The sequence below is a fragment of the Urocampus carinirostris genome, chromosome 20, assembly GCF_059441175.1.
Source record: "Urocampus carinirostris isolate Australia breed hairy pipefish chromosome 20, RoL_Ucar_1.0, whole genome shotgun sequence".
NCBI lineage: Eukaryota > Metazoa > Chordata > Actinopteri > Syngnathiformes > Syngnathidae > Urocampus > Urocampus carinirostris.
In genome coordinates, this window is record NC_142368.1 from 28,157,348 (window position 1) to 28,180,797 (window position 23,450).

A 23,450-nucleotide genomic window follows, 5' to 3' on the forward strand; every position below is an offset into this window, starting at 1 on the left:
TTTTTGAAGAATTGATCATGTATTGAAATGAAATGATCTGCATTTATATAGCGCTTTTCAAGTCAATGACTCCCCAAAGCGCTTTACAATGTGCTCCACATTTCCCAATAGCGGCCATGCAGCCATGTAAGGCGCCAACCTGCTTATTGGGGGTATTAGGGGTTCAGTGTCTTACCCAAGGACACTTCGACATGTAACACGGACGAGCCGGGATTCGAACTGGGATCCCTTGATTCCAAGACGAGCGCTCTACCTCCTGAGCTACTGCCGCCACTGATTTCTCAGAAACTCTCAATGACTCATCTCTGGTGAGCAATTTTTATGACCAGTCTTCAGGCAGCCCTGGTGTTTTAAAGAGGCTACATGGTGATCCCTGATTTGAAATACCATGTTACTACAACATCAATCTCACCTCTGAGTGTGCACACTGAAAAATTGATGTTACATCTACAAGCAGGGCACATAAAGCTTAAACCTAAAAAAAGTCTTGAGAGATTTCGACCAGAAATGTGTTTGAGTACCTATTTCAAAAGGCTACGGTGTTACGCCGCTACAAATATGTCATGAATTGTATTGTAAATCATAAGATTTACGTAAAAACAGTTGTTATGAATATTTATATCCAGAAATGTCCATTTTGTCTTTGGGCAGATTCAAAGAAAGGAAAAACGGTAGGAGAAATGCACGTTTACCTTTGACGCGGATTCAAATGATGGGAAAAAACAGGGTTTGAAATCGTCTTTTTTTTTTTTTTTTTTTTTTTTTTTTTTTCCTCCTTGTTTGTGTTTGTAAACTCAACTTTATATATTTTGGTCGTGTCTTTTTTTTTGTGGACTACACCTTCATCTTGTCTTTTAGTTGAGGAAATGCACACGGATATTAGTCATTGTAATTATTTATGAGATGAGATGGTCAATTTTGTCCGGTGAAAAATGTTTGTTGACAAAATATTTTTTCATTCAGTTATATTCATTCCTGTTCTTATGGTGGCAGGGGGGAAAGTGTACCAAAAATTGATGACCTATGAGTTGTTCATCAGTACCATCTTTGAGTGAGCAGATGGCACGGCAAATGAAGATAATGTTGGGGCTTCTTTGGAAGCAGAAGTAGAGTTTAACGTTGGTGGTTCTTATATACAAATTGATTTTAAGTATGAGCACATTAAATACATTGTATCCAAATACTCTTGACATTTTTTTATGTGAGCCATTTATATAAAAAACATATTTTAAATGAATACAGAAACCCCTCACTACTTTGCGCCTTAGTAAACGCTGGTTCACTCCTCCGTAGATTTTGAATGTAATTTATTTTCTCTTTATTGCCATTGATATAAACGTAAAGTGCAATGTGTTCTGCAGACAACAGGGACTGATTAGGGAGGGCGCACTGTCTGGGTGGGTGTGACTGTGTGTGGGCCTGCCTATAATAGGCTGGTGTGACTGTCTGTGTGCACGTCTGTGATAGGCTGGTCGTGCTCTGCCTCCTAACAAGAACTGAAAAGTATAGGACCGCTGGTTTTAGCCGCATCACCTAAACTGGATTCTGAATAAGGTCAGAAGAGCGCAAAGAAATGCCAGCTGGTGCTATATGGATTGTTGCCAGCTGCTCTCTCGATTGCTTTATACACTGAAAGGACAATCAATCCTAATTCGGTTTTACTTTTGTATAACAAAAATAAAACCGTTCATTACACCGCAATTATGTGTTGTTTGGTATTATTTGTAGATTTTGTGACAGTGATATACTCTTAAGTTGGTAATGGCGTTATCTTAAGGTAAGTTTTAATCCTTTGGGGGCTTTTATGAAGGTGCGATGCTACTTCACGGGTTTTCTTTTCTCGCGGGTGGATCTGGTTTCCATTGACAGCAAAAAAGAGGGATCTCTGTAATACCTCACATTATTTTAAGCACAATATATGCCATATCAATTCAGTGAGTTATTTTATTTGCCAATAAACACAACACTGGGTTTTCATGATATAATGGCGATTTTTATAGTTTCATGGCAAATTGTCATAAACCTTTTAGTTCATCTGTACACATGAAAAATGATGATGCTGATTGACGGTTGAAGCAATTACTTTTGCTCCTATTATTTTGAAATGTGTGTGACTTTTAAGCGCATGTGCTGTAATGATCCAGAGTTGTAATTACACACTTAACTCGTACTGGCAGTCTTGTGTAGTCAAACTAACTGTAAATTCTGCTGTCTACACCCTCATTCCACACCTTGAGAAAAATGTGTTTACAGAAAAACTAAAAGTGTAAACACATTAAACTGTTCATGTTATCTTTTTTTTATGGAGTCACTGAACTTGATATTTGTTATGTTTTTCATACCTCTCAGAGAGGTGCTTTCATGAAGTGTGTCATTTCATATATAGTATACATTTGGTAGCATCGAGTACCCGAGACGTACATCTCAGTTTCCAGAAGATGTGTGACCTATGTTTTAAATGCGTTTGAAGTTTCAGATCCTATGCTTAAGTCTTGCAACAATAATGGATGACTCACATTTGAACAATAGTTTGAAAGTAGCGCAGGTATGTTTCCGGGTTATTAGAATCAAGAGGTTCCGTAATTGTGTGATAATTAGGATGATTGTCACAGTATTCTAGTGGTTTGACCATAAAGCTATAAAATACCCTCCGCGCAAATGTTAGTGATTCAGTTTGCAAATTTTGCTACCTGTTTCACAGGAATCAATCTTTTTTCCAAGATAACAATGAAATGTGGACTTAATTTATTAATGTTCCTGTACAATTCTCCTAAAATCCCTATCCCAGACGTACCCAAAGTAAATTGAATGCTGTTGTTGAACCATCAAGATTTTATGGGCGGTTTTAGTCTCTTTTGAAAGGCAAAACACTGCTGTTTTGTCCCATACTAAAATAATCCCTGCTAGTGCTGCCAACATTGAGTAATCTGAGTTTAAACACACATAAATAAAAGGTTTTTATTCTCGCCTGATTTCTTTTTGCAATTAAATGCCTGCAGATGAGTGTCACATGGGCATCTTGGCTGGAACACCGGTGCGACAATAGCTTGAAGCCCTACTTTGTTCCTTGTCAAATTTGATCACAATCTAAAAAAACTAGACATTGTATTTCATACATTTTTACTAAGGGTAGGTTTAAGCTTTTCCTTAAGTGGCCATTTGGAGACGACCATTTTACTACACTAAAAGATTTGCAAATTTGTATTTTACTTTGGCCAATTTTTTAGACATCGTGAAAGAGTAGTGAATGTTTGACTCCTCTTTCCATAAGTCAAATCGATGATTGTTCACACTTGCACGTAATAATGGTGCATAAAAATGAATCACAAATTGCTTTGCGCATGTTAAATTTTGGCTCTGATTTGAATACACATCGAAAACTATACTGCCTATAACTATACTATATATAGCATTTTAACCTTGCAGTAACAAGGACATGTCGTTGGACGGCAAGTTTGGGGTTGTAATGACAGAAGATGAAGCTCTGTATGCACTTGGCCTGCGATAGACCAGAAAGATGAGTCCTTCCAAGACCTATCATGGTTGCCGTGGCAACTACAAGCTCATAGCAGATCCCCGAAAGTAGTATACTGTATATATATTTTTTTTTCTTGTTGATCAATTTTAATCAGTTCAAAGTTGATTTCTTTATACCCCAAATGAAGGCACTGGAGCAGTCTCTCAGAAATAAATCTAGTTTTGCTACTAATCATACATTTCTTGGTTGTCTTCTTTTTGGCAAGTGAGTAACCAAATACCATTTAAAAAAAAAAAAAAAAAAAACATTCTGATTTCCAGTTTATAAGTCAAAGTAAGGTGACTGTAACGCTCACCAATAGTAGTAATATACTTTATTGAAAGTGATAAAGATTTATTTTAGCAGGCCAAATGCTTCTTTTTTAATATAAATGCTTCTTTATCAGTGTTGGTGGAATTTAGGATGTGGGAAGATGTAAATGGGTGCATTTGTGTAGCTTGTTTGCTTCTCACACTCCCACTGGGACAGCTGCTCTAAAAGAAAGGATTCGATTGGTCTCAGTATTTTGTGCGGTTTGTCTGTGTTCTGTGTATTTACGACCTCAAAGACAAAAATAGATGCCAGAAAGTGACACAGGTTTATCAGGACTACCATAACTGACTGCTAAGTTGCATCGGTTGAATGCAAAAATCAATGACAACAATTATTTTAATAAGCCTGGTGTACACCTTCAAAAAGTAAGGTAGGTTAAAACTGTTGACAATATAGTTTATTTTCACTACAAAGAAATTCTGGATGCTTTGCATACTCATGCAGTGTTCATTTTACCTCTGAAAAGTGATGGGTCCCGGGGACTCACATGCTCAATAATCTGTGGGTCCCAACAGAGATCTATGGGTCCCCAAAATTTAGTGTTATCGGGGTTGAAATTGTAAATCCGTGACAAATATATAATATCAATCTATATATTCATTCAGTTTTAATCATCAAGGTCTATTGGTAATACAAATCGGTTATCGCTTCAAGATTTTTCAGTTCACAACAATATTGTACATTATACAAAATAGATAGATAGATAGATATATATGTCAAAGCAGTTATCACTTCAGATTTTTCAGTTCATATATTCTTCGTGGTTTGCTGTCCCGCCACAGTTGTAATGCCTTCTAAAGGTCCAATCCATTATCATCCTCCTCATAGCGTAACCAGGAATATCATTTAGTCCATTTTGGCAGAAAAGTCCTTTTCTTGCTCGGAGTATTCTTTTGTTTATTTTCTTTCGTCAAATCGTTCGCTTAAACACACATGTTTTCCTGCCTCCGCGATCTTCCGAAGAATTTCTCCGCCGTTTTTTTTTTTTGTGCCGGAATTATTGGCGTTGTTATTACTTTCTGCATTATGTTTAAACCTATTACTGACACTGAAGAAATTACCAATTTTGTGTTGATTTTACTTAGCCTTCACCTTCCCTCGACGACAAGCACCACAACAATGACGTAACCTCGAAGCAACAAGATCTCATTTGCCGAGATCGGCGTGCAGACAAAAACTTGAACCGCGAGACCAAAACAACAATGCCTGACCAAAAGTTTGGAGTGCGGTAAATCCTTGTTAAAAAAAAAGTAATTGGACAATAATGACAATTTTGTGTCAAAGTTGCGTCCCGGGGATGCACGTTGATTTGACACTACGCGTCCCCAGCAAAAAGGATGCGTCTAGGACGCAGGGACGCGGGCAAACGAGAACACTGCTCGTGTATAGTAATGGATATTATGATGAAAGCCCAGGTAAAGATTTAGTGTTCACCCGGCCTTTTTTCCTTTAATCCAATTAAACTGCATTTCTCAAATATCAAATATGAGGCAAGCAGCTTTTCCCGGCTGCATAAAACATACATTTTTATCTTATTGATGACCCCAATGTCCTCAGAAACAGGAATAAGTTCTTAAAAGTAGCTGTGTCAACTTGCCTGCATGAGATGGTTAGGATTATGTCAAGACATATCAACTTGTGTTAAACTCAATCTGACTGTTAAAATAATACTGGAGATGCATTATTCCAGGTTTTTTATTCAAGCAATATATAATTTGTTTTGTAGAGGAGGAGATTACAAGCTAACAATACAGAGATGTAAAGGGTAAATGTCCAAAAAGGGCACACAAATTATTATGTTCTGCGTATGTTTGCCTAAAGTCAAGTAGATAGATAGATACTTTATTCATCCCCGCAGGGAAATTCACAGTTTGTCAGTCTCTGCTATTCTCTCAACTTTTTATTTTTTTTTTAAATTATTATTTTTTTAGACCTGGTTAATGGGGAAATCTCATCTCATTATCTGCACAGCTTATCCTTATTAGGGTGACGCTGCGTCCGCCGAACTCGCTCCGTCGCCGAAAAAACCCACAAAAAGTGAAAATCTGCGAAGATTTTTTTTTTTTTTAACCATTACAGACCGCGAAGCTCTGAAGCCGCGAACGTCGAACCGCGAAGTAGCGAGGTCCCACTGTATTATACTCAGACTTATTTGCTTGTTGTGTGTCTGACCCTTCAACTCGTTTTAAACGCTGACTGTACCAGTATGTGCACATATTTCACCAAGCCACTACAACAAACATCCCATCTAACAGGTACAGCAACTGTTTGCCGTCCATTTGTGGTATCACTTTTCTTTTTTTAATACTGCCAGTGTACTTTTATGAATCAATGTTTATGTGTGGAAACTGATTACAGATTGACATTACGGATTTTTTGACATAGCTGCAGGTAATGTGAGGGAAGTCGCTTCTCTGTAATACTAAGTACTGTCATTGTATGACCTTATATGGATGATTGGCATTTGCTCTGGTTTGATAGTATTGTGTGTATTATCTAGCAAATGGTATAAACTGTCAATCTATAAAAAAGTTTAGAATTCGAAGTGTTTTCTATGAAGCCAATCAAGATCGCTTGGTTGGTTGGTTTTTCTTCGGTTTCCGAGTTAAATGTACATTATACACCTCAGGGTTTTAGTTTTCAATACAGCTGAGATTCTCTTATAATGTTTTCAGTACTTTAATTAGTAATTCAAGACTGTACAATAGTATGAATTTGACTAATTGTGGCTTTTGGAAATAGGGCTGCAACAACAAATCCATAAAATCAATTATATAAAAGTGCTGCCAACTTATTTCCTCATCGATTTGTTGTCGAGGTAAGATCGAGCCTAAAAATAACAGCCCAACCCGATCCGGCCAGCAGGTTTATAAGCCTGATCCCAGGTGAACCTGACAGATTAACTTAGATTTGAGGGAACGAACCCAAAGAAAACCCGAAGGTTTTTTTTGTTTTTTAATACTTTATTTAACAAACATATATACATTGCCATACAAAAATCTTACATGTAAACAGTACACTCAAACTGTACCAAAATAACCCGAAGCTTTACTTCGGCACCCAAGTGTGTATTTTGGCTTCAGGTTCACTTCGGGCTGAGACCCTCAAAACAAGTGTGCACTTCGAAGTGCAGCGCTAAAATGAACACTTCAGCGAAATGAAATTGGACAAAATGGCGCAAAAAATTATATTCTGCAGATTACAGGCTGCAAATAATGAAATATTTGGCCGAAAATATATTTGGTCATGTTGGGATTAAAGAAGCAAAAACAACCCGCAGAGCCGTTTAGGACCCGAAAGAGCCGGTTGCTTTTAGTGAGCCGAGCCGAAGAAGCCGGTTCCCCGACAAACTCTACTAACTTTACTCAACTTCGTTTTACTTCGACTCAACTTCAAAACATTTAACCGCATTTAGGACACAACGTCAAGGCAACCCGTGTATTTTTACCTTCATGCACTGTAACTTTGACTTGAGTCGCTTCTTAATTAGTAATTTTGAGCCCTCATTTTTGTGCGCTGGCTAGATTTTCTTGTGCGCTGAGAATGTGCGAGCAGTGCGCAATTGCGCATGCACGCAGCTCAGAGAGAACACTGCATACAATCAAATTTATTGCTCTTAATTTTTGTTTTGTATGATAAATACAAATGTAATGTGATCTTTGGAAAAGAGCATATTACATATTTGCAGGTGTATTGCCTACATTTGTATGTATTTTTTGTTTCTTGTTAAGTAATTTGAATTGGATTTTTTTATTGTTTAATAATAAAGAATATTTTGTTGTTTGGGCACTACTTTTTGATCTGTCCAAAACTTCAATATTTTGATATAGGAGGAAATTAAAAATGTGTTTTTTCAAAATCTGATTAATCGATTAATCAAAGTAAATAATTGACTAATTCATCAATTAATAAAATAATCGTTAGTTGCAGTCCTAGTGGACAATACGTTTCCAATTTTTCTGCTCAAACAGTGAAAAGAAAATGACCCACGATTGTTTTCAAGAACAAAAACAAAATAAGAAAATGTATTTAGTTTCTTTGTGTCCAGAGGTCACGAGACCAGCATACTTTGTTTTGGTTACACACCGCTAGGTTGGTTCTCTGAAATGTTGATGTATAATAATAACAAAGCGGGTATTGATGTCTAGGAGTTTCTTCACAGTGGATATGAGTTTCCTTAACTACTATTTACTGGTAAATAATGTATATTTGTTCTAAAATTATACCACTAATTCATGTGTGAAACACTACTAAGGACAGTCGAGCATTGATTGTAACAAATTTTGCAAAATGAAATAAAAAAAATTCAAACTTTGAAGATGATTTACAGAGGTTAAATACAAACATTTCTACATGTGTTTATAATGTAAATTGCTTTTGTAGTATTTGTGTTGTAACAATAGGCCGCCACCGTGCTACACATACACTATTGGCATATTGAATATCTGTTTCCCATGAAGGTTGACCCCTGCTGGCATTGGTTACAGAAATACAGGATGCTAAAATGGAAAAAATGTTACATAACTTAGCCATGTTCTCTCATGTGATGCTTCTGCTAGCATGCAACATATTACATTGCTATTTTTTGTTAATATTGGGTCCTTTTTTAATGACAGTGACTTGATTATTTATTTGTATTTCATCTTTTCCCTTTAATGCCGGGATCTGTAGAACCAAATAATAAGAAACTGTAATGTCTGTTAAATGTATTGCAGTGACTTTTAAAAATCAAAGCAATGTAAAAAGAGCTAACCACTTTATCTTGCTTATATTAGTGTGTGACCAGTGTTGCTTCCTGATGAATTTTTCAGTCTTTTGCCTCACACGTTCTGACTTGCGTACAGAAGCATGCTGCTTCATGAAAACACAAGGAGGATTTCAGTTGTTCAGTATTCCATTCCATCAGCAGATAAGCTTATACCTTGTCTTGTTGATATTTCTGTCTCTGTTTTAAAGAGGACTTAATTGAGGATTTTGGAAATCTGCGACCAAATATTCTGGGAATCTCAATGTCATGTGCAGGTTATTGTGCTTCACAGAACCAAAAAAAGCAATCCAGACTTCTTTCAACCTTATAATTGACATTTGTCACTCGTGGCAACTATGACCATACTTTTTTACACATGCAGAGAGACAGATCTGTAATGGAATGCATGTTTTCTTTCTGAAGCACCCTGAAGAGTTGGTGCACTAATGCATCAGTATGTAAAAGGCAAAAAATAGCATTACATTGTTAAAGGGGGGGGGGGGAAGTCTCTAAAGACGTCTGGAGACAAGACAATGGTGGGGATTAAACTTCAAACACGCATGACTTTTTAATCACGAGTGTAGAGTATGTCTCATCCAAGTTTGACTGGTGCCAATGATAATAGTTTTGCAGAAAAATAGCAGGCTAAATCATTCATCTCATTAATAATCATACTATTAAATCATACTGAATGACTATTCACACACGATAACATAATGTTGATAATTTGAAATCCCGAATGAAAAGTCTTGACTTTGACCTAATGTTTAAAGGTGTGGTTTGAGGTGTCCTTAAAAAAATTAAAACTAAATATTTTCTCCATAAAAAATGCGTTAACAATGCCCAACTGAGTTTAAAGAGCCCTTGTTTTTTTTCACCGCACCTATCTGCTTTTATCTTGCTTTTATCATTGGTGTTCCAGCCATGGACCACTTAAAGCCGGCAAAAGGAAGCATGGGGAATGGGGGTGAGGAGATTGATTTCACACGCGTGCTCATGGTTTTTGTTTCTTTTAGGATGAAAATGGTGAAAGTAAGAACACAGTCCGAATGCCAAACAAACCCCCAAAAATATGCAAAAGGAATAGTTTTTTTGAGCGCGTCTAAGAGCGACACGTAGGTGCATGTGCCATACATGCAGTTTGGACACCATCTTTTAAAATAAAATATTTACATCTAGAAATATCCAGGTTCAAATTCAAATTGATAATTTCTGTATAAAAAGGTCTTTCCACTCAAATTTATTTCTGCTAATATGTGTTGTTGCTGATTAGTTATGTTTTGTCCCAAAGGCACATTTTGAGCATCCCGTCTTTTCTAATGCAAGTACAGAAGCACTGTGACCCATATAATTTACATAAGTGCTGTGTTGCGTGTCAAAACTAGCCGCGGTTTACCTCCCTTCAAGTAGGGCTTCAAACACAATCATCTTTTTTGTTGCATCACTTTGTAATTGTGCAAAGGCTGCAGCTTCACGCAGTGTTTAGTGCTTTACTCCAGCTATCCATCCATTATCTGCACCACTTATCCTCAGTAGGGTCAGGGGGGTGCTGGAGCCCATCCCAGCTATCTTCGGGCAGTGGGCAGGGGACACCCTGAACTGGTTTCCAGCCAGTCACAGCGCACACAGAGACGGACAACTCATTCGCTCATTCACAACTAGGGACAATTTGGACCGGCCAATTCACCTGACATGCATGTTTTTGGAATGTGGGAGGAAACCCATGCAAGCACGGGGAGAACATGCAAACTCCACACAGGAGGTTCGTTCTCATGACCTCAGAACGGTGCCGCACACCCGCTAACCACTCCGCCGCCGTGCTGCCCAGTGCTTTACTCATTGTCATATAACCTTTTCTTGTTACTGAAACACAAGAAAAGACAAAAATACTAACAGGCAGATTTCAATTGTCTTTGTCATCTGTGGAGTGGTTACCTAAGGCAGTGTTTTTCAACCAGTGTGCCGGGGCACACTAGTGTGCCATGAGACCTCGTCTACTGTGCTGCTGGAATTTGCCCAATTTTATTTTTCCCCCCAAAATAAGGCCATTATTCAGTATTTTTGCTTTCTTCAGACGAGGAACTGTAATAGTCATCCATATCAGTAGGTGGTAGTAGATTGTATATATTTTTTATATACTAATTATCTGCTCATGAGGTAGCACACTACATTTAAAAATTTAATTTGTTTAACGAAGCCGTTTAAGATTACACAGTATAAAATTTAAAAAAAAGAATGATATGCTTTACTTATGTTTTTAAGTATTTTTTTCTTCATTTATATACTAATTATCTGCTCATGAGGTGGTACAGTGAAATATTTGACATCATTTTCGATGGACGGTGTGCCTCGGAACTTTTTTTTATAAATAAGTGTACCTTGGTTGAAAAGGGGTTGAAAAAAGGTGACCTAAGGATCTACGTATGAGCCCGTTCCATTTGTCTTTGAAGTGTTCGACCTTGCACAAAGTGACCGAATCCCGAGCGACACTACTCTCAGCGGGATGCTATCCTGTGGCCATAGTGATTACCTCCGCTGTGCCCAAACATAACATCAGTGTGCCCGTGTGGGTGGCTTCCAAATGCTGTTATTAGCTTGGCTGGGTTGGACAGCTTTAATAACCATGGACCTACTCAGTCTAATCCATAAAAGGCTTTATAGTCAAAGCTTTGAATCATCAGTCTGTCTTTTCTGGCTCAAAACATCAGAAAAGGAATAACATATGTTTTTTTATATGCCATATGTTTTATTAATGATATTTAAATTTGTAAAGACTAACAAGGAATAAAAAGAAACGGGAAAATGGGTTTATATTTAGTAAATTGGATGACTGTGTGGCTACAGTATACTCAATTTGAACCTTTTCCCCTTTGTATTATTTCAGACGCTCCCACCAATGATCAACTGGAACTTTTTACCCAGAAACTGCAACAATGCTGCATGCTCTTTGACTTCCTGGACTCTGTGACGGACCTGAAGAGCAAGGAGATTAAGCGGGCCACTTTGAATGAGCTGGTGGACTATTTGTCCACCAACAGAGGAGTACTTGTTGAATCTGCGTACCCCGAAATCACCACCATGGTCAGTGTACTGGGCTGCATGGAGCTCGTTCTATCGGGAAAGATGTGTGTAAAAATTCAAAACCAAAGGTACGGCTCTGTAGTTTTATCGGATGGTAGCCTCCATTGTTACTGGCACTACATGGTGTTGAAAAAAAGCAATCAACAATCAGTGTTCTCGTTTGCCCGCGTCCCTGCGTCCTAGACGCATAATTTTTGCTGGGGACGCATAGTCTCAAATCAACGTGCGTCCCCGGGACGCAACATTTTTGACACAAAATTGTCTTTATTACCCGATTACTTTTTTTTAACAAAGATTTACCGCACTCCAAACTTTTCGTCAGGCAGATCCGCCATTGTTGTTTTGGTCTCGCGTTTCGAGTTTTCATCAGCACGCCGATCTCGGCAAACGAGATCTTGTTGCTTCGAGATGACGTCATTGTTGTGGTGCTTGTCGTCGAGTGAAGGTTAAGTATGCCTCCGGAAAAACAATTGGTATTAGTTGAAAATCAACGCAAAATTGGTAATTTCTTCTATGTCAGTAATAAGTCGAAACATAATGCAGAAAGTGATAACAACAGCAATAATTCCGGCACGAAAAAACGGCGGAAAAAGTCTTCGGAAGATCGCGGAGGCTAGCAAAACACGTGTGTCAAAGCGAACGATTAGACGAAAGAAAATAACTTGTAAGAAAATCACTAGTTGAAACTGAATGAAAATATAGATTAATACAATTATTTCAGCAATATTATTTTGTATAATGTACAATATTGTTGTGAAGTGAAAAATCTTGAAATGATAACTGATTTGTATTACCAATAAACTGTGATGATTAAAACTGAATGAATATATATTTGTCGCTGATTTACAATTTCAACCTCGATGACACTAAATTTTGGGGACCCATGGATCTCTGTTGGGACCCATAGATTTTTGAGCATGCGAATCCACGGGACCCATCACTTTTCAGAGGTAAAATGAACACTGTCAACAATAAGATGTCCCAAAGGGGGAAAAAAACATAAAAAACTTGGTATTATTAATTTGTATCGTCCACTCTAGAATTTGAGGTTTATATGTATTAGAAAACCAGCAGATACCACTTGGTGCACTCAAAGGCATTACAAAATGGAGGCTAAAATTCGAATGGTCTGGAATGTCGGCAATATATGAGATTTACCATAGCTGTTGAAAAGAAAATCTTTGCGGCCATATTATTCTTTCAAAATCATGGTAATTTTTGGGGGCTCGGGTTTTTTCAAACCGGTTTTTACATACATTTCATTGCAGAGTTTCTGTCCGTGTTTCTATCAGACAGGCAGCCTACCCCACTCAAAAGGCCGGGCAATTAAACAAATATTGATTGAGAAATTGGTAAGCCGTAACAATTTCCAACATAAATGTATTAAAATTTTCTATGTGTATTCAAATCAGAGCCGAAATTAAACATGCAATTTGTGATTCATTTTTACACACCATTATTACGCTCAAGTGTGCACAATCATTAATTTGACTTCTGGAAAGAGAAGTCAAACATTCACAACGTAAAGTAAAATACAAACTTGCAAAACCTTTAGTGTTGTAAAGTGGTCATCTCCAAATAGCCACTTTTGGAAACCTCTAAACCTCACCTCGGAAAAATGTATAAAATACAATGTTTAGTTTTTTTAGATCGTGAGCAAATTTGACAAGGTAAGGCTTCTAGCTATTGTCCCACCTGTTTTCCAGCTAAAATGCCCATGTTACATTCATCTGCAGGCTTTTAATTGCAAAAATAAAAAATGACAGAATAACAACCTTTTTATTTCTGTGTGCTTTAACTTGGATTACTCAATGTTAGTAGCACTTTCAGTGATTTTTTTTTAGTTTGAAACAAACTTTAGTTAAGGGGTTAGACTTGTGCACACTTTGCGCCAACTGCATGCATTGCCACTAGCGATCTGCGTTTTGCTTTTGGCGTCAGGTGTGCGGCAGACAGTTTTTGACGGAAAACAGCTCAACACCAAATTCCTCACTTGTGCAGGGCACCAGAGAAAACTGCGTGCAGCTCATTCCACAACCCTGCACTCTAAATACAAAATACCCTGTTGAAGTCTGAAACAATTTTAGATGCTCATCTGGGTGGATTAATAACTTTTTTTTTTCGCCAGCATTATTCATATAATTGATAACTTCATAAAAGATTTGACAAATCGTACAATATTTCCAATTTTTTGTCAATATTTTCTACTTTTTCACCCACAAATCAAGCAAAGTCTACAATTTATACAACTAATTTGAACAGCAGGAAAAGTTACCCCTTACTGTTCCTTTTCGCTATTATCTGAGTCATTGTCCAGTCATTGGAGTTCCCTTTAATCCTCTAGGAACGATTACAAGTGAATGTAATTTGGTCCAATACCGTGGCAACCACCACGGATTACAACAGAAAAAGACTATTTTTCACATCTGTGTTGCAATCTGGCCCCGTCTTACACAGGATGGGTTATGAGGATGTCGAAAGTACCCTTACGCTGTCTCTAAAGTTGATTCAAAATCAATTATTATCTGAACATTTTTTACAGAAAGTATTTTTTTTAACCAGTACATTGCCAGTTTTGACTGAGAATCCATGAAGTACTGTAAACAACCTTTTAAACTATTGTTTTTGATTCGTTTGTTTCAATTGTGTTATGATATTCTGCCGACTTGATTTTAAAATATATTTCAAAATTCATTTAAAAGTCTTGAATTTAACACTACTTAAGCTCTAAGAGCCGTGAAGTAAATGTGGATCAAATGGGTTTATTGTTTTAAAATATCTGAAAATCATTAATGAATGAATAAAGCTTAAACATTTCTGAATTTCTTGTCTTGTCAATCTAGTTACTTATGAATATATACTTATATATATTTACTACCCTTATTCCCACAGATCAGTACAAACATATTCCGCACACTTGCTCCCAGCGACAACCCTGACTTTGACCCAGAGGAGGACGAACCCACACTAGAAGCTTCATGGCCGCATATCCAAGTAAGGATAGGATTTTGTCTCATCTCTATTCCTCTATAAAGCTGAATCTCAGCAGGAGGGGCTCCTGTCATGTGTTGGAATTCCCCAAAATAAATTTTGATGCAAACCGTGTGTTCTTCATCTCTGGACAACTTACAACAAGAAAGTACACTATTTAACAGTGTGTTTTTTTAATGATTTCTTTCAGCTTGTCTACGAGTTTCTCCTTCGTTTTCTGGAGAATCCGGATTTCCAGCCCAGCATTGCGAAGCGCTACATTGATCAGAAGTTCGTACTGCAGGTAAGCTCTAATTAGAACAGGGTTCCCGCGGATACTTAGTCTTAAAAGGCATTGAATTAATTATTGTAAAGATAAGGCCCTAATTGGCATTTAAACGTTTGAAGTCAAATTTTCATAAGTCTTAAAAATGTGAACAAATTATTAAGATTAAAATTAAAAAGATTTAGTAACATTTATCCATTGTCTTTTTTAGTAACCCACAAATTTACTTTTGCGGCAACACGGCGTGACCACATCAATGAAATTATCAAAATGGTAATGTGGTTTTAGTCAGACCTTTCTGATAAGACTCATGTTTTGGGTTTACCTGCTACACTCATAGCAACTTCGGACAGAGACATTTACTTTGGACAATTGGAAAGTGTCAATTTAATGAGAAGTTATCCCTTGTGTCTTTTTTGCTCTTGTGTTTGACCGTGTTGTTGTTATTTACCTTTCATTCTGTGCGAGGCGCGCCATGGCCATTCCTGCAAAATGAATGGCTGGTCCCGATCACCTTTTTTGTGTCCTGAATGTTGGAGTGCAGCTTGCGTTCCATTGCATTATCACCCCCATTTCTCCGGTGTTCGGGTGGTCTAATTACAGTTCAAATATATTAACTTTTATGGAACGTTTTTTATTATTTATCGTGGCACAACTATATCATGATAATTATTGTTATCGTTTTATCGCCCAGACCTAATGGAAAGTAGTTTCTTATCTTAAATGTGGCGAGTAAACGGGAATCCGTCACTTCACTGCGCCAGAGGATCCAAAGGACCTGGAATGTTGACTTGGCTGCATCAGAGGTGCCGGGACTGATTTTCCATGATGTAAGCGTGTCGTGGGGAGCTTTAAATAGCCCCCTGTTGTTTTGCGCTTTTGGACGAGATGAGAGAACTGCAGTAGGGAGCAAATTGACAGGCTGGATGGATGGAGGTTTGGGCGGCAAGTGTGACTTGGGGAAAATACACTAGTCCAGCAGTTTGTGTGTATGAAAATGTAAAAGTTGGCTGCCTCTGCTGGGAAGATACTAGATTTAGGTCCAGGGATTGTGTATTTTTCTAAATGCGCTGTCCGATTCATAGCTAAACGATACTTTTTCCTGTATTGGACTTGAAGTACTTTTGACAATTGCACTAGAAGATGGATACCGAGCCTCCAAATTTACTTTTGAATTCTATGACTCATAATGCTGACTCATCACATGAAATGCCGCAAATACATGTGACAGCAGGTGAAGTCAATGCATTTGTTCGGCACACGCGTCCTGTTTTATAATAGGAAAGTAGGTGATGCCTATACTAGCATTACACAAACGACTGCAATGTGTGTGTTAACCAAAAGACATCGAATGTATGAAGCCCTGTAACTGTTTGGATCAGAGTGAGTTTTTTTTATTTTAACTGTTGTTATTATGGATTTTTGATGCCGCCAAAATTTTATTTGAAACAAAGCACACACTTCCCAACAAATATTTATTTCACACAAGATCGATTTAGAAAATAATTCTGTGCAAAAAGTTCAGAAAACAATGTCTTTGTTTCGTTATTGTAAAAACTAATGTTTTCATAGATTTTGCACAATATATAGTTATTTTTAGCTTGTGCCAAATGATAAACATTTCTTAACGATTTTAAAGTTTTTGTAAATCTTTCTCCATTAAGCTTTTTGACGAATGTGTTGATGCTTTCAATTTTCACCACCAACTTTTAGGGAATCAACGCAAGCCCCTTACTTTCCTTGCCTCTATTTCACAAACTAGCATTTTTTTAAATGATTTATTTTTTAAAGTGTGAAGTAATCCAATTATTTAAATGTGTTGGCCAGCCTTAACTCAAGTACTCAACTTTACTTAACTACTTATACTAAAGTACTTGATGCATTATTTACTCCCCCAAAAAACAAACAATAACCTATAATTTAAAAGAAACATATACGTTCTAATAAAGAGATTTTTTATTCTTGAATTAGTATCTATTTGCTACAAAATAAGTCATAAAAGGGCAGTACTTATACAGACGCTCCCCTACGTAGGAACACTCGAGTTACGAAAAATATCTGGACATTGCTGTAAGTTAGATTTTGTATTGTGCACCTTTTCTGAGTACAGGACAGTACTGTAGTGCTTCTTCCCACCGCTACCGGCGTGTGGCGCTGTGAGAGCTCACCCAGCATCCACCCCGAAGAAATCTGGCTTCCTCTTCCTAGTTGGTGTGTAAACATACTATACTGTATCTCGAGCGCGTATTTTGACATTTTTATTGTTTAATATCTTGTGCATCCATTTAATTTGGTTGGTGTAAAGCGTGAAGAAGAGGCGAGCCGTTTCATTTGAAATGAAAGTTGAATAAGAAAGCTTGATGCGGTTGAGTAAATGGTTGGATTGCTTTTTTTCGGAGGAGGAAGTCGCCTAACTCCTGAAGCTCATCTTCCAGGAGTAAGTTAAACGTAACTTTATTTATCTTTATAGAGCATAATATTTTATTAAATGTTTATTTTCAGTACAAAACAATACAGGTTACTTATGGAAGCCTTAAACATACTTGTATAAACCTTAAACATACTTTTTTAAACCTTAAACATACTTGAATAAACCTTAAAGAGTCATTCCATTAAAAAAAAATAAAAAATGTAGCACTGAAGCAACTTACGAACAAATTCAAACTTACGAACGATCGTCCGTAACTCGTTAGTTTGTAAGTAGGGCAGCGTCTGTACCTAGAAAAAAACAGTAGGTTTGTAGTATTGAATCTCATATCAACCCTTGTTTCAGAAAACAACTCCTTCAAAAAGTAGCAGTAAATATGTAAAAAAAAAAGGAGGGGACGGCACAATAAATCCAAATTTTATTAGGTTAAACTTTCTTCTATTGTTTTAGCTTTTAGAGCTGTTTGACAGCGAGGATCCAAGGGAGAGGGACTTTCTGAAGACTATCCTTCATCGGATTTATGGAAAGTTCCTTGGATTACGAGCTTTCATCAGGAAGCAGATTAACAACATCTTCTTGCGGTGAGTTAGAAAAGTTTTGTTGTTTTTGGAGGACCTATTGGGAACATTTAATAGGAACCTAACTCCACCATGTAATGGAAATGTACATGAAAGGCAGTAAACAAACTACTCTAGCACAATGCCTTTACATTATAGTACCATAAATCATTACACGGAGAAGTGCAAACTGTAGATGGAGATGTCAGACATTCCTGATATGGAGTTGATTTCTTACACCTCCAGTTGCTGCCTGACAATGGGATTTTTCTCATGACTCAGCTGGGGGTTGGGGGTCTTAATGTTGTTTCCAAAAGGTTAGGGGGGGCAAAATGGATGCACCCACTTTGACCATCTGCCACACTGGATAAAAATAGTTTTGTGGTTGTCAGGTGCTTTATGTACATACTGCACGGCTTAGTGAACACATGAATCACTTGTTTGTCAATCGTTTGTTTGTCCGCAGAGTAGCTATTTGTTTCACTATTTACTGGTTTCAAACATTACAATTTGCTCTTCATAACAAAGTGCTTGTTCCACTTGCAGGTTCATTTATGAGACTGATCATTTCAACGGGGTGGCCGAGCTTCTGGAAATTCTCGGAAGGTGACATTTTGATTATACCTTGACTTGTGGTCATGCCCTTGCTACTACAGTTGGAATATTTGCATTTGTATGATACCAATTGTCTTTGTTGTCTACAGTATCATCAATGGGTTTGCACTGCCTTTAAAAGCAGAACACAAACAGTTCCTGATGAAGGTGCTCCTCCCGTTACACACAGCAAAGGGACTTGCCCTCTTTCATGCTCAGGTAAGAAACTTTCTGCAACGCCATCTTGTGGTTAAGAGTATTGCTTTCTTCATAATAAACGCTAGATACAATACAGACGCTCCCCTACTTACAAACATTCGATTTACGCAAAATGGTAGATTTTAACATTTTTTTGGGGGATGTAGAAAAATATCCGGACATTGCTGTATGTTAGATTTTGTTTTGTGTGCACCTTTTTCCGAGTAGAGGACAGTGCTGTAGTGCTTTTTTCTGCCTCGTGGCGCTGTGAAAGATCACCCAGCATCCACCCCAAAGAAGAAATCCGGCTTCTACTTCCTAGTTCGTGTGTATACAGTACACACTGCACTGTATCTCTAGCGCGCCAAGAACTTTGACGTTTCTATTTTCAAATATCTCATGCATCCATTCAATATGGTTGGTGTGAAGAGGCGAGCCGTTTCTTTTGAAATGAAAGTGGAATAAGAAAGCTTGATGCTGTTGAGAATTTTTTCGATCGCTTGTTTTTCGTCCACTTTTTACCACGGAGGAGGAAGTTGCCTAACTCAAAAGTAAGTTAAATTGAACTTTTTTTTATAGTCAAGTCAAGTCATGTTTTTTTGTATGGCCCTTAATCACAAAGAGTCTCAGAGGACTTCACAGACCACAGAATGTCAACGCCTAATGTGTAGCTTTGTTATTTAGTACTATGCTTTATCATTTAACCTGCTTTGTAACGATCTAGATTCTAGAGCATATTATTTTATTAAACGTTTATTTTTCAGTAGAGGTTACTTATACACGCCTTAAACATACTTTTATAAACCTTACACATACATCCCATACAAAATGTAGCACTGGAGCAACTTGCGAACAAATTTAGCTTACAAACGATCGTCCGGAACCTTGTTTGACGTAGGGCATCGTCTGTGTGAAGTTATGTCAAATTAATTTGGGTGGGAAACCGTTAGCACTACCTGGTGGCCGAATCTGTAACCACCAAATTGAATTCTGAATTTAAAAATCTATTCTAAAACAAATACTCTACAAGTAATATGAAATTGATTGATATCACATTTAATAAATTGATTTAGCTCCTACTGGTGTTGATTTAAAACATTTAAAAAATCTTATTTTATTAATAACTATGAAACACAAGGAATACAGGTTTTTAATAGCCAGAAATAGTCTATTAGAATTTTAACCTATACAATGGCTGAAACGTATTGATTGTGCTTTGATTCTGTATCACTAAAGCCACGTATTTTCTTTCTTTCAGTTGGCCTACTGTGTGGTCCAGTTCCTGGAAAAAGATCCAACGCTAACTGAACCGGTAAATACATTTAAAAAATCCTCCCATGGCAAACCTTATCCAGGGGTGCTCAATTCAGTCCAGCTGCAGAGAAACCTATTGTGGGTGCCGCGAACCCCCCACTCTACCTAGATAACAATACATTATTCGGAGTATAGGATTCTTGAATCAGTTGCCGTATTTTATGTTTAGGTGATCCGGGGCCTGCTGAAGTTCTGGCCCAAGACGTGCAGCCAGAAAGAGGTACAACTTTAAAAACACAAGCTTACCTATGGCAGTACATAAGTCTGATTTCCCTGATCACATAGTAATGTTTTGTTGTGAAAACAGGTAATGTTCCTGGGTGAAATCGAGGAGATTTTGGATGTCATAGAGCCTACACAGTTCAAGAAAATCCAGGAGCCGTTGTTCAAGCAGATCTCCAAATGTGTGGCCAATCCCCACTTCCAAGTAGGTTTTTATGAAACTAATTCCGCTGTCTGCAGCATTTTAACCTCCACAATTGTTGTGTTGAATGGGAACAGTAACTTGAATTTTAGTTTTTTTCTTGTTTGACCCTACAGGTAGCAGAGCGAGCGCTGTACTTCTGGAATAATGAGTACATTCTCAGCCTCATTGAGGAAAACATCGATAAAGTCCTCCCCATCATGTTTAGTAGCCTGTATAGAATCTCCAAAGAGCACTGGAATCCGTATGTATTTTTAATGTCGATGTTAAAATGGTAAAAGAAGTCTATTGTCTTATTTTCTGTGTTGTCAGTTTGCTCAAATATTTACACTAGGGTTTGGGACCTATGGCTCTGAGATAAAAGGCTACTAATGAAAATTTTCTCCATAGGGTTGCTAGTCTTTTAATATTTAGGTCAAGTTTGGTTTGTGCATAGCCAAAACCACACCAATATCTGAAAATGTTTGGTCCCGTATACAAAGGGCACAGTCTTAACTACAGTTTAGAGTCGGAGTTCACGCCAATAAAACTCGTTTTGGCTATATGTTGTTTAGAAATTCTTTGTATGGAAGCTTATTAAAAATGTTTGTTCACTGTTGAGACGCTTTATGATGAAAACCCACACAAAGATACTGTAATTACCCACAAACACTGGCCAAGCACACAGAGCAATTTGATTGGTTAGGGGTTAGGAGTGGGCAGATTTGAATGGGTGAGCAGGAGTGGTGGCCGGATTTCTGCACTTGTAGCACAGTTACTCTCACATGCGCACACTCCGCTGAAGTTAAACACATCCATAATTTTTAAGTTTGCAGTGTTTTGTGATTGTTTTACTAAAGAACTCTGTTTGCACTTTGTTTTGAAACCATTATCCCCGATACCCCAGGACCCACCCCGCCCACAAAAAAATGAAGGTAAAAAGGAGCGTCAACAATCTTAAGTAACTGTGGTAGGGATACAATTTTAAAGTGGTATATTTTTTGACATGGGAAACGGGTCTTGACATTATTATTATTTCATAAATGTTAACTTTGCTGAATTTTGTCCTAAAATACATATATATGATTTTGCACGTTAATGACAGACTCCTAATCTTACATTCCAGGACTATTGTAGCTCTGGTTTACAATGTGCTGAAGACACTGATGGAGATGAATTGTACACTCTTTGACGAGTTGACCTCGTCCTATAAATCAGATCGCCAAAGGTGAGGTCAAACTAACAAATATTAGTGCCACTGTTTTCTGTGTATGAAGTTTCAATAGTGTTTCGTTTTTATTTTTACCATTAGAAACAATATATGTAAAGAATAAGCAATTGTCATCATTTTGATACAATCTTAAGGAAACATACTGCATTTGTATTTTATTGAATTTTTTGGAGTTGAAATTTGGGGTACTTGTAGTTTCTATAATTGCATGTGTTTGTGTCAGCTTATTTTCTGTTTACAATTATTTTGAAAAACCAGAGTGAGATTCTTTTTTTTTTTTTTTTTTGCAAGAGTTAATGACAATTAAAATCAAATTAAAAACAAATATCAAACTAATTCTACTGAGAATGAGCATACAACTACACATAAAGGAAAGGGAAAATAATGGATAGTTCTTAACGTACTGTATTTATTTGTGTATTAAATAGCTCAAAGTTTGGGTTTACACAAGGTTTTACTATATTAACGTGTTTTTATGTGGTATGGGAAATACTATACTAATTATGAGAATGGTTGCAATAACTGTCTTAAGCGTGTAATTTAAGTGAATTTGATAAACTGCATTTGGAGAAAAAACAGCATAATGAACTTTCCTGATTCATTTCACATATAGCATTTTTGTGCACATCTACGTCATCATTTTATCGAAATTTGATCGTGATTGTGTCCAAAAACGCTGCTGAATACACTTTTTGTTCCTGTTTATAATTAAATGTTTTTGGTGAGGCACATAATGATTGATATTTAAGCAAACTGTACTTCATGATCTACTAATGAAAATAGTCCGATAGCTGGTGTTCCTGCAGTCACTTGTTTTATGTAGCTAAATAAAAATGCGCTAATTAGTTGTTGGCAGGGGGGATGACATTACTGTGTAATCAGACCACAAAACTTGTTTTATCAGGGCTAGGAAAAACATCGGGGAATTTGGCCTTGTCTTTTGTAGAGCATCTTGTATCATGCACCGTTAGGCCCTAGTTCTCCAGGTTGCCAAATTAGTCTAACCGGGGTGACCAGGGCTTAATTGGGCGGGTCAAAGGCCAAATCCTCATTTGCTCCAGGGCAGGCAAAACTTGTGCAGGGTGATTCTGAAATGCTGGATTAGACACTGCATAAGAATAAAGATCTTAAGCCCGAGTCCGAACACAACCCAAATTCCAACCCTGCTTGGGCCTAAGATGTCAATTATTATCAGTGTTTCCCGTATAATTTTTTGAGACCCCAGTGGGTGGACGGTCTAGGGCAAAAAAATGAATAAATATATATATATATATATATATATATATATATATTAGTGACGAAAATAAGTATTTTAACACCCTGCTAAGCGTGTTTGGAGGAAGAAGAATGAAGAGTGTGAAAAATGCCATACTGTGAAGCATGGGGGTGTTAGCATCATGCTTTGGGGGTGTTTTTTCTGCACATGGGACAGGACGAGTGCACTGCATTAAAGGGAGGATGACTGAGGCCATGTATTGTGAGATTGTGCGGAACAACCTCCTTCCCTTAGTCAGAGCATTGAGATGGGTCATGGCATGGTCTTTCAACATGACAACAACCCTAAGCACACAGCCAGGAAATCCAAGGAGTGTCTCCAGATGAAGCATATCAAGGTTCTAGCATGGCCCAGCCAGTCTCCAGACCTAAAGCCAATCTAAAATATTTGGAGGGGGCTCAAACGCCGTGTTTCTCAGCAACAGCACAGAAACCTGAATGATCTAAAGAAGATCTGTGTGGAGGAGTGGGCCAAGATTCCTCCTGCAGAGTGTTCAAACCTGTTGAAAAACTACA

The 23,450-nt window shown here is 37.4% G+C and overlaps 1 protein-coding gene across 1 annotated transcript in view; it reads left to right on the forward strand.

The window, feature by feature from the left end:
• ppp2r5a (protein phosphatase 2, regulatory subunit B', alpha isoform) overlaps positions 1 to 23,450 on the forward strand; it is a 29,778-nt gene that overhangs the window by 2,541 nt on the left and 3,787 nt on the right. The window contains exons 2-12 of the mRNA XM_088325631.1: positions 11,482 to 11,678; positions 14,571 to 14,672; positions 14,860 to 14,952; positions 17,813 to 17,943; positions 18,466 to 18,525; positions 18,624 to 18,732; positions 19,970 to 20,023; positions 20,195 to 20,245; positions 20,333 to 20,452; positions 20,566 to 20,693; positions 21,555 to 21,656. Of these exons, the coding sequence (XP_088181757.1) occupies positions 11,482 to 11,678; positions 14,571 to 14,672; positions 14,860 to 14,952; positions 17,813 to 17,943; positions 18,466 to 18,525; positions 18,624 to 18,732; positions 19,970 to 20,023; positions 20,195 to 20,245; positions 20,333 to 20,452; positions 20,566 to 20,693; positions 21,555 to 21,656 (1,147 nt within the window). The remainder of the gene's footprint in view (positions 1 to 11,481; positions 11,679 to 14,570; positions 14,673 to 14,859; positions 14,953 to 17,812; positions 17,944 to 18,465; positions 18,526 to 18,623; positions 18,733 to 19,969; positions 20,024 to 20,194; positions 20,246 to 20,332; positions 20,453 to 20,565; positions 20,694 to 21,554; positions 21,657 to 23,450) is intronic.